Source organism: Somniosus microcephalus, chromosome 33 (genome assembly GCF_052327205.1).
Source record: "Somniosus microcephalus isolate GS21.2 chromosome 33, FLI_Smic_1.0, whole genome shotgun sequence".
Classification (NCBI taxonomy): domain Eukaryota; kingdom Metazoa; phylum Chordata; class Chondrichthyes; order Squaliformes; family Somniosidae; genus Somniosus; species Somniosus microcephalus.
Window position 1 is genome coordinate 25,842,833 of NC_141019.1, and position 12,629 is coordinate 25,855,461.

At 53.2% G+C, this 12,629-nt stretch overlaps 1 protein-coding gene across 5 annotated transcripts in view; it reads left to right on the forward strand.

Annotated features, from left to right (window-relative positions):
• Positions 1-327: 327 nt before the first annotated feature.
• The window catches only part of eif4ba (eukaryotic translation initiation factor 4Ba), a 49,861-nt gene continuing 37,559 nt past the window's right edge, over positions 328-12,629 (forward strand). For all 5 annotated transcript variants that reach the window (XM_085972756.1, XM_085972760.1, XM_085972759.1 and 2 more), the window contains exon 1: positions 328-403. In XM_085972756.1, coding sequence (XP_085828882.1) covers positions 391-403 — 13 coding nt within the window. In that variant the 5' untranslated portion in view covers positions 328-390. The remainder of the gene's footprint in view (positions 404-12,629) is intronic.

Consider the following 12,629-nt stretch of genomic DNA (forward strand, 5'->3'; position numbering starts at 1 on the left):
TGTCAGCCTGGATTTTTGTGCTTAACTCCCTGGAGTGGGACTTGAACCCACAACCTTTTTTTTTGAGTCAAACGTATGTTATAACCCACAACCTTCATGAACTCTCGAGGCAAGAGTGCTACCAACCGAGCCATGACTGACACTATAAAGGTTTATCATAACTTCCTAATCTTTGAGGTTCTGTTAACACAAGTGTAATCAATTCCAATACTATATTAAGATGGTTTCTAATGCCTTTAGCGTGTTTTCGAAAAGAAAAAAAAAACGACCACCTCGGCTTGATTTACATTAAAAAAATTGCGAACCACAACATTTATTTCGCCAACTGCCAAGCAGCTTGGGTGTCACGTGAGCCGAGCATCCGGGTTCTGTCATTGGTCATTCTCCAACATGGCGTCTTCAGGTGAGTGGCTGCGAGTGCCGCGCGGGGCTTTGGGGGGGGGGGGGGGGGAGAAATATATATATATAATAAGACCGAGGGCGGCCGGCGATTTCTCCCCCCCCACCCGCCAGCCAATTCAAGTAGCTCGGAAAGCGGGGCGGGCCGGGGAGGGGAAAGCGGCTGACGGGCGCCGAGCGGGCTGCGGTGCGGTGTGTGCGTGCGTGTGAGAGCGGTAACCCGGGCGGCGGCGGGGGGGGTTCGGCCTTTGCTGCACATTGAGCCTGATGCGGCTTGTCCGCCCAGGCGCAGCGCGCATGCGCGGGAGGAGCTTGGCTGGTGGTGGGGGGGCGACGAGGACATGGAATAAACTTCATTTTTTTCAAAAATACTCTCGAAGCACCGAGCCAGTCTTTTTGCCCTGCACTCTGTGTCGTCACGTTGTACTGGAACCTCTGCGAGTCATTCTTGCCATTAAACTTTACATTTCCTGAAAACAGAAAAATGGTCTCTCTACATTTTAAATTCTACTGGGTAACCAGCAGCTTCAATCATAGTGTGGTTTGAAAACCTGAAATGGATAGTTTACTATGATGTAATGTAGCTCCTTTTATAAACTCCTATCCATATTCATGGCCACCATCTTGACCATGTCATCTCACATGGCTTTTCTATTCCCATCCCCCCCCCGAATCACAAATGGGGCCATCTCTGACCCCTTTGGCCCTCAGTTTGCCACAATACTTCTGCAGCTACTGATCTACTCAATCACACCATTGCCTCCAACTATGATGAATCCCCAGTAGAACCCTTACACTCTTCCCCACCTTTGTCCGGCCCCCATCTTCACACTCAATTCCAAGGGGCACAGACTTGAATGGGACTTAGAAGGTTAAATTATCAGGACAGGCTGTATAAAATTGACTTGTATTGCTTTGAGTATATAAAACTGAGGGGTGATCTGATCGAGGTATTTAAAATGTTAAAGGGATTTAATAGGGTAGGTACAGAGAAACTATTCCCTCTGGTGGGGGAAATCGAGACCAAGTGGGCATAATCTTAGAATTCGAGCTAGGCCATTTAGGAGGGAAATCAGCAACCACTTTTCGCACACGTGGTACTGGAAATCTGGAATTCCCTCCCTCGAAAGGCTTTGGATGCTGGGACAGTTGGAGCTTTCGAGATTGATAGATTTTTATTGGGGAAGGATACCAAGGGATGTGGCACTAAGGCAGGTAAACGGGGTTGAGGTACAGATCAGCCATGACCAAATTAAATGGTGGAGGAGGCTTGAGGGGTTGAATGGCCTACTGTCCCTATGTATATGGCGCACATCTAGTTTAGCCATTCATCGCCAGCTCTGGCTGGACCACATCAAGCACTATTGGGCCCTACTCTCATCTTCCAAAACTGCTCAGCACTCCAGGATCATTCCCGGCTTCTCCCCTCCACTGTCAACTGCCTTCTTAAACCCATCTCCCCTGCCCCCAGCACCTTTGCCAACAACAATTGCGATGACTTTTTTTTGTCACGCAGGTGGAGACTATCCATTCAGCTGTCTCTTTGGCATCCCTGCCTTCCCCTTTCCCGCCAAGACAAGGTTCCCCTGCCCTCGCCATGAACCTGCATCTTTCTCTAGTTTCTCTCCTATCTTCATGCACTCTGAGCTCAACTTATCCATGAGATCCACCTCCTGCTCCCTGGACCCTATTCCTACTAAACTGCTGACGACCCAACTTCTCTTCCTGGCTTCCTTGCTAGCTGATATTGTGAACAGTTTTCTCTCCTTGGATACTACCCCCCCTCCCTTTCAAGTCTGCCATCATCCTGCCTCTCCGCAAAAAAAACACGCTTGACCACCAATGTTCCCTCTAAATTCGTTTTTTTGTGCGCCGTCCCTTTAAATTTGCTGCGTGGCCGCACATGCGCGGTATCATCCAGCGGCTGCAGCTGGTGAGCGGCCTGCGTGGGACATCCAGTTGGCGCACGACTCCGCACCTTAGGGGGAACATTGTTGACCACTCTGTCCCTTTCAAACTACCGCCCCATCCCGTTCCTCTCCAAAGGCCTTGAATGTGTTTTCACCTCCCAGATCCGTGCCTGTCTTTCCCGCAACTCCATATTGGAACCTCTTCAATCCGGCTTCTGCCCATGCCACAACAATGAAATGGCCTTAATCAAAGTCACAAATGACATTCTCTGTGACTGTGACCGTTGCGCACCATCCCTGCATCTTTCTGACATCTCTGCCGTCTTTGGCACAGTTGACCACACCATTCTCCGGCACCTCTCCGTTGTCTAGCTGAGTGTGACTGCCCTTGCCTGCTTCCATTGTCACTCCACTATTTCAGAAGGGTAAGCGATTAAAGTAGGAAATTATAGGCCTATTGGGATAACGTCAGTTGTGGGGAGGTTACTAGAATCTGTTATTAGGGACAGGGTGACTGAGCATTTGGCCAAATATGAGCTGATCTGAGAGAGCCAGCATGAATTTGTAAAGGGTAAGTCATGCCTAATGAACCTAGTTGAATTTTTTGAGGAAGTAACTAACATGGTAGATAAGAGAGTGTCTATAGTTGTTTATGTGGACTTCCAGAAGCCATTCGACAAGGTTACACATAAGAGACTTAATCATGAGTGTGTATGGAATTGGAGGCAACCTATTGGCTTGGTTAGGGAATTGGGTCGGAGGTAGGGAGACGGAGAGTAGGGATAATGGGTATGTACTCCAGTTGGCAGGATGTGACGAGTGGTGTCCCCCCAGGGATCTGCACTGGTATAAGTTTGCTGACCACAATAAGTTAGTCGGTACAGTAAATAGTGTAGATGGGAGCAGAAAGTTGCAACGGGACATTGATATTAAGTGAGTGGGCAAAACTGTGGCAGGTGGAGTTTGATGTAGAAAAGTGAGAGATCATTCACTTTGGACCGAAGAATGATAGATCAGAGTATTTTCTAAATGGTGAGAAGCTAAGAACTATGAATGAGCAAGAGATTTAGGGTACCAAGCACAGAAATCACTAAAAGCTCGTGGACAGTTACAAAAAATAATTGAAAAGGCTAATGGAATGTTGGGCTTTATTTAAAGATGGCTGGAACCTAAAGGGGTGGAAACATAGAAGATAGGAGCAGGAGTAGGCCATTCGGCCCCTCGAGCCTGCTCCACCATGCAATGAGATCATGGCTGATCATCCAAATTCAGTACCCGGTCCCTGCTTTCTCCCCATATTCCTTTAGCCTTAAGAAATATATCTAACTCCTTCTTGAATATATTTAATGAATTGGCCTCCACTGCCTTCTGTGGTAGAGAATTCCACAGGTTCACCACTTTCTGGGTGAAGAAATTCCTCATCATCTCTGTCCTAAATGGCATAGCCTTTATCCTTAGACTGTGACCCCTGGTTCTGGACTCCCCGACCATCGGGAACATCCTTCCTGCATCTAGTCTGTCTGGTCCTGTTAGAATTTTATAAGTTTCAATGAGATCCCCTCTCATTCTTCTAAACTCTAGCGAATACAAGCCCAATCGACCCAATCTCTCTCCATACGTCATTTCTGCCATCCCAGGTATCAGTCTGGTGAATCTTCGCTGCACTCCCTCCATGGCAAGAACATCCTTCCTCAGATAAGGCGACCAAAACTGCACACAATACTCAAGGTGTGGTCTCACCAAGGCCCTGTACAACTGCAGCAAGACATCCTTGCTCCTGTACTCGAATCCTTTCGCTATGAAGGCCAACATACCATTTGCCGCCTTAACTGCCTGCTGCACCTGCATGCTTACCTTCAGTGACTGGTGCACAAGGACACCCAGGTCTCGTTGCACTTCCCCTTTTCCCAATCTATTGCCATTCAGATAATAATCTGCCTTCCTGTATTTGCCACCAAAGTGGATAACCTCGCATTTATCCACATTGGGCAGATGCATGGCAAATGCAGTATAATCACCCAACCTGTCCAAATCATACTGGAGTTTCTCTGCATCCTCCTCACAGCACACACGCCCACCCAGCTTTATGTTGTCTGCAAACTTGGAGATATTACATCTAGAGAGATAGTAGATAGATATATATATAATAATACATACATACACACACGCATATACATACACACACACCACATACGCACAGCATGCGCGCACACAGCACGCACGCACAGCGTGCGCATGCAGCACGCACACAGCGCACCCACACAACGCGCACACACACACAAGCGCACGCGCGCACACACAGCGCTCCCACACACAGCGCACACGCCCGCGCGCACCCACACACAGCGCATCCACACGCGCGCGCACAGCACGCGCGCACACAGAGCGCACCCGCGCGCGCACCCGCACACACGGCGAGCGCGCGCACACCGCACCCACCCACGCACGCGCGCGCACACAGCGCGCACCCAGTGTACACAACGCACCCACACACACACAGCGCGCGCGCACACAGCACACAGCTCGCGCACACAGCGAGCACGCACGGCGCGCACGCCCACACACGCACAGCGCACACACGCACAGCACATCCACACGCGCGCACACACAGCGCACCCACACAGCGCACGCGCACGCACACACACACACCGCGCACCCAGTGCACACCGCGCACCCAGTGCACACAACGCACCCACACAGCGCACACACACAGCTTGTGCACAGCACACACACAGCGCACGCGCACACACACCGCGCACACGGCACACACACACACGCAGCGCGCACATACAGCGCGCACACGCATACCCCGCACGCGCACACACACAGCGACAGCGCACACACGCGCGCGCACAGCACGCGCACGCACACACGGCGAGCGCATGCGCAGACAACGCGCGTGCACACCGCACCCACCCACGCACACAGCACGCACACAACGCACGCGCACAGCACACACAGCGAGCACACACGCACGCACACACACACACACACACACCGCGCACCCAGTGCACACAACGCACCCACACAGCGCGCACACACAGCTTGTGTACAGCACACACACACCGCACGCGCACACACACCGCGCACACGGCACACACACACACGCAGCGCGCGCATACCCCGCATGCGCACGCACACAGCGACAGCGCACGCACAGCACGCGCACACACGGCGAGCGCATGCACAGACAACGCGCGTGCACACCGCACCCACCCACGCACACAGCACACACAGCGAGCACACACACACACACCGCGCACCCAGTGCACACAACGCACCCACACAGCGCGCACACACAGCTTGTGTACAGCACACACACAGCGCACGCGCACACACACCGCGCACACGGCACACACACACGCAGCGCGCACATACAGCGCACCCACACACGCGCGCGCACAGCACGCGCACGCACACACGGCGAGCGCATGCACAGACAACGCGCGCGCACACCGCACCCACCCACGCACACAGCGCGCACCCAGTGCACACAGCGCACGCACACAGCACACACAGCGAGCACACACGCACACAGCGCGCGCCCACAGCACACGCACGCGCACACACACACCGCGCGCGCACACGGCGCACCCACACACGCAGCGCGCACACATACAGCGAACCCACGCACACACAGCGCACACGCATACACCGCACCCAGCGCACCCACACACACACGCAGCCCGCGCGCGCACACGGCACACACACGCAGCGCGCACATACAGCGCACACACGCAGCGACAGCGCACGCACAGCGCACCCACACGCGCGCGCACAGCACACGCACGCGCACGCACACACGGCGAGCGCATGCACAGACAACGCGCGCGCACACCGCACCCACCCACGCACACAGCGCGCACCCAGTGCACACAACGCGCACCCAGTGCACACAACGCACCCCCACGCACACAACGCACCCCCACACACACAGCGCACGCACACAGCACACACAGCGAGCACACACGCACACAGCGCGCGCCCACAGCACACGCACGCACACACACACACCGCGCGCGCACACGGCGCACCCACACACGCAGCGCGCACACATACAGCGAAACAGCGCACACGCATACACCGCACCCAGCGCACCCACACACACACGCAGCCCGCGCGCGCACACGGCACACACGCAGCGCGCACATACAGCGCACACACGCAGCGACAGCGCACCCACACGCACAGCGCACCCACACACGCGCGCGCACAGCACACGCGCACGCACACACGGCGAGCGCATGCACAGACAACGCGCGCGCACACCGCACCCACCCACGCACACAGCGCGCACCCAGTGCACACAACGCACCCCCACGCACACAACGCACCCCCACACACACAGCGCACGCACACAGCACACACAGCGAGCACACACGCACACAGCGCGCGCCCACAGCACACGCACGCACACACCGCGCGCGCACACGGCGCACCCACACACGCAGCGCGCACACATACAGCGAACCCACGCACACGCATACACCGCACCCGCACACAGCGCACCCACACACACACGCAGCCCGCGCGCGCGCGCGCGCACACACGCAGCGCACACGCAGCGACAGCGCACCCACACGCACAGCGCACCCACACACGCGCGCGCACAGCACACGCACGCGCACGCACACACGGCGAGCGCATGCACAGACAACGCGCGCGCACACCGCACCCACCCACGCACACAGCGCGCACCCAGTGCACACAACGCACCCCCACGCACACAACGCACCCCCACACACACAGCGCACGCACACAGCACACACAGCGAGCACACACGCACACAGCGCGCGCCCACAGCACACGCACGCACACACACACACCGCGCGCGCACACGGCGCACCCACACACGCAGCGCGCACACATACAGCGAACCCACGCACACGCATACACCGCACCCGCACACAGCGCACCCACACACACACGCAGCCCGCGCGCGCGCACACACGCAGCGCACACGCAGCGACAGCGCACCCACACGCACAGCGCACCCACACACGCGCGCGCACAGCACACGCACGCGCACGCACACACGGCGAGCGCATGCACAGACAACGCGCGCGCACACCGCACCCACCCACGCACACAGCGCGCACCCAGTGCACACAACGCACCCCCACGCACACAACGCACCCCCACACACACAGCGCACGCACACAGCACACACAGCGAGCACACACGCACACAGCGCGCGCCCACAGCACACGCACGCACACACACACACCGCGCGCGCACACGGCGCACCCACACACGCAGCGCGCACACATACAGCGAACCCACGCACACACCGCGCACACGCATACACCGCACCCAGCGCACCCACACACACACGCAGCCCGCGCGCGCACACGGCACACACACGCAGCGCGCACATACAGCGCACACACGCAGCGACAGCGCACCCACACGCACAGCGCACCCACACACGCGCGCGCACAGCACACGCGCACGCACACACGGCGAGCGCATGCACAGACAACGCGCGCGCACACCGCACCCACCCACGCACACAGCGCGCACCCAGTGCACACAACGCACCCCCACGCACACAACGCACCCCCACACACACAGCGCACGCACACAGCACACACAGCGAGCACACACGCACACAGCGCGCGCCCACAGCACACGCACGCACACACACACACCGCGCGCGCACACGGCGCACCCACACACGCAGCGCGCACACATACAGCGAACCCACGCACACGCATACACCGCACCCGCACACAGCGCACCCACACACACACGCAGCCCGCGCGCGCGCGCGCGCGCACACACGCAGCGCACACGCAGCGACAGCGCACCCACACGCACAGCGCACCCACACACGCGCGCGCACAGCACACGCACGCGCACGCACACACGGCGAGCGCATGCACAGACAACGCGCGCGCACACCGCACCCACCCACGCACACAGCGCGCACCCAGTGCACACAACGCACCCCCACGCACACAACGCACCCCCACACACACAGCGCACGCACACAGCACACACAGCGAGCACACACGCACACAGCGCGCGCCCACAGCACACGCACGCACACACACACACCGCGCGCGCACACGGCGCACCCACACACGCAGCGCGCACACATACAGCGAACCCACGCACACACCGCGCACACGCATACACCGCACACAGCGCACCCACACACACACGCAGCCCGCGCGCGCGCGCGCGCGCGCGCACACACACACACACACACACACAGCGCACCCACGCGCGCACAGCTCACACACACAGCGCACCCACGCGCGCACAGCTCACACACACAGCGCACCCACGCGCGCACAGCTCACACACACAGCGCGCGCACGCACGCGCGCACACACCCACACACAGCGCACCTGCACGCGCGCACAGCTCACACACACAGCGCGCGCACGCACGCGCGCACACACCCACACACAGCGCACCTGCACGCGCACACAGCACACACACCTGCCCGCATACCACACGCGCGCGCACACACCGCGTGCACCCACACACACGGCGCACCCACACGCGCAGTGCGTACACACGTGCAGCGAACCCACGCACGCACCCACACACACTGCACACGCACCCACACACACAGCGCACCCACACGCGCACCCACACACACACACACCGCGCACACACACACCCTGCAGACGCGGCGCACCCACACACACGCAGCGCCCACACACAGCGCACCCCCACACAGCACACACGCACATACAGAGCTCTGGTTAGACCCCATCGGGAGCACTGTGTTCAGTTCTGGGCACCGCACCTCAGGAAGGATATATTGGTCTTGGAGTGGGGGCAGCTCAGATTCACCAGAATGATACCGGGGACTAAAAGGGTTAAATTATGAGGACAGGTTGCATCGACTAGGCTTGTATTCCCTTGAATATAGAAGATTAAGGGTGCCGTGTTTTAAGATGATGAAAGGATTTGATGGGGTAGATAGAGAAACTTTCCTCTGGCGGGAGTGTCCAGAACAAGGAGGCAGAACCTTCAAATTGGAGCTCGGCTGTTCGTGGTGATGTCAGGAAGCACTTCTTCACAAAAGGCAGTGGAAATCTAAAAGAGCCTCCTTAAAACCTGCCTCTTTAACCAAGCTTTAGGTCCACCGTCCTCCTTTTGCTCGGTGTTCATTTTAGTCTGGTTGCGCTCCTGTGAAGCGCCTTGGGACATTTTTCTACGCTACAGGCATTATATACATGTTATATATGTATAATAATAAAGAAAAGAAACACCATATGTTTGATTATTAAATCCTGCACATGGCATCACTAACACCATCTAGATTCAAAACAAAAAGCTTCAGATGGCTTCAAATGAATTTTCAGTGGGCATTTCTTCTGAATATTGCTGATGAAACATACAGAAATGTTAATGTTATCATACATGTGCATGTCTGTGGAACTGTTCACTTTCCAGAGACACAGCACTAGGGGGGTGTGCTCAATCACAGTTAGGAATTAAACTACCTGCCGTGCAGGATATCTACCCCGAGAGGTGCCGGGGGAAGGCCCTGAGAATCATTAAAGACGCGAGCCACCCCAGCCACAACCTCTTTGCCCTGCTCCCGTCCGGTAAGAGATACCGAAGTATACGGTCTCGTACCAGCAGGTTTCGAAACAGCTTCTACCCCCAGGCCATAAGACTCATGAACGAATAATTTATTACTGTTGTCTTATTTATTATTACTGTATTTCTATTAGTATTTTTATCATTGTTATGCCGTATTTATTCCAATGTAAGAAATCACACAACACCAGGTTATAGTCCAACAGCTTTATTTGAAATCACAAGCTTTCGGAGCGCTGCTCCTTCGTCAGGTGACGAAGGAGCAGTGCTCCGAAACCTTGTGATTTCAAATAAAGCTGTTGGATTATAACCTGGTGTTGTGTGATTTCTTACATTTGTCCACCCCAGTCCAACACCGGTATCGCCACATCATATTTATTCCAATGTTGGGAGGACTCGTAAAAATCAACATTTCATTGTGCAGTACACACGCCTGCTGCATATATATGACAAATAAAATTGAATTGAATTGAAGGTAATATGATTAAAAGTATTTTAAAATTGTGAAAGAATGTGACAGGGTAGCAGTCCTGTTTCCAGTCGTTGAGTCAAGAACGAGGGGCCAGAGATGCAAGAATAAATGTAAGCGATTCAGAACAGAGGGCAGGAAAAAGTTCTTCACACAGAGTTGAGTCTGTGGAATTCACTTCCAGGGTTAGTGGTTGAGGCAGAAACTATGTCCACATTTAAGATGGGATTGGACAGGAGGATGAAGGCAAAGGAGTTGAAGGGTTATGGGAGCAGGGTGCGTACATGTGATTTACAGAATTGTTTGCATGCAACTTAAATGCTGATGCAGGCTGGTTGGGTTGAATGACTTGTTTCCGTGGTATAATTCTTCTGTGTAAGACTGGAATTCGAAACGAGTGATGGAGCACATAGAGTGTGATGCCAACATTTCATATTTGCTGTTCTATCCCAGGTATTCCTGTAACGAGTATGTGGGCTAGTGAGATTGATTTCTCAGTATACTACACAAAATCCCAATGGTGCACGTATAATGCATTCTATTAAAGTATGTTGGGAACAGTTGTTTTACCAAATTCTGGCCCTTTAAACTGCCCCTTTTATGGAACCCTGCCACAGCGAACTCCATTTTGAATCTTCTGGGAGTTTGTACTTTGGCATTTGGATCTTGTAAACTGGACTTTGCTCTGCCTTAATTTATATTGCCTGCCTAAGAATATAAACAGGGAGGCAGGTTCTACTTGGGGTAATCCTAAATGCTGTATTAATGCCTATCAGTTGCCTCTTGTTTGTCTGTTTTTATCATTTAAAACGGCTGGTTGTTGGAGCTAATCTAGGAGCAGACATTTTGTGTAGTTCCCCAGTGTTATGTCATAAAGTTCTGCTGCACTGACGTGAGTGAGCACTCCCCATTTGTCAGATCACTGGAGCAGAACTCAATGACAACAGGTATGGGGGAGTTCTATACAAAATGTCTGCTCCCAAGGATGCCTGTAACTAACAGTTTTTAAAGTATAAAACACTGATAAGTTTGTATCTGTAACATTTTAGGTTTTGTGACAGTTCAATAGAATACGCTTTTTCATAATGACAGGATTGAGCTTAAGTGCGACCTCTATGCAAACTTTATACACATTGTCCTCCTTAGCATATAAGACAACAGTAAGCCTTGTTGTATGGAGTCCATTATCAAGTATGTTCTATGGATTCCTGGTACTGAAGTTTGACCGTGGGTTAAAGATGAGTTTCAGCTCAACAGCAGGATTTCTCCAGCAGTGTACCAGAGAGTATACTTTTCTGTTTCTCATTAATTTTACTATAGCTGGTGGCCTGTTATATATTCGTGCACGATGAACTACACAACAGTGATGAATTTTTCGGGTAATATCTTACAATGCTAGGTTTCCGCCCTGCCACAGCACTGAAACAGAAAAGTCACACGACCGCCTCTGTGACTGATTCTAGATTGTGTATCCCACCCTCCATTGGTGGCCGTGCCTTCAGCCATCTAAATCCCATTCTCTGGAAATCCCTCCCTAATTCCATCCACCTCCCTCTCCTTTTAAGACCCCCCCCCCCCTTTAAAACTGACCAGAATTTTGGTTACTCCTCCTTTGACTCAGTGTCTATTTGTGTCTGATTATGCCTCTGTGAAGCATTTTTTTGTACATTAAAGGTAATAAGTTACTGTTGATAAATGTTGATCCTATTGTACATTTTCTAACTTTTTATTCTTAACTTTTAAAAGTTTTGCATACTTAAAAATCTTTTGGTTGTGGCTATCTTCTTTTCCTCCAAAGAGTATAGTCTTCAAATGGTAAGTGTTAAAAGCATGCAAAATTTCTCTGGTCCTACTGTATTAATTTTAAGCATTCCTGAACAACCTTTTTTAAAAATTGACTGCAGGACTAAATTCCATTGTTTTAGGCAGAGCTGATCAGTATTTAATCAGTAAATTCCACCTCTACTTTGCCATGTGTATGTTGCATAGTATTTTTTCATGCTTTATTTTGAAAATCATGTCCTATGGTCTACACAAAACATTACTTTTCTTCAGAAATGAAAGTAGATATAGTTTGAACTGTAACTGGTTTATGAAGTGTGTTCATATATTTTGTTTCTGGTTCACCGTTATATTTGATGTAACAAGAATTATGTGTAGAATTGAGAGAATCTTGCGTCTTACAGTAAGAAAGAATTGGTGAAAGCAGGAGATAGCCATTATGTGAATAGACGATTGAATCCACATGATTCTGTTGGCTGAGCATGCTGACGGTATATTGAAAG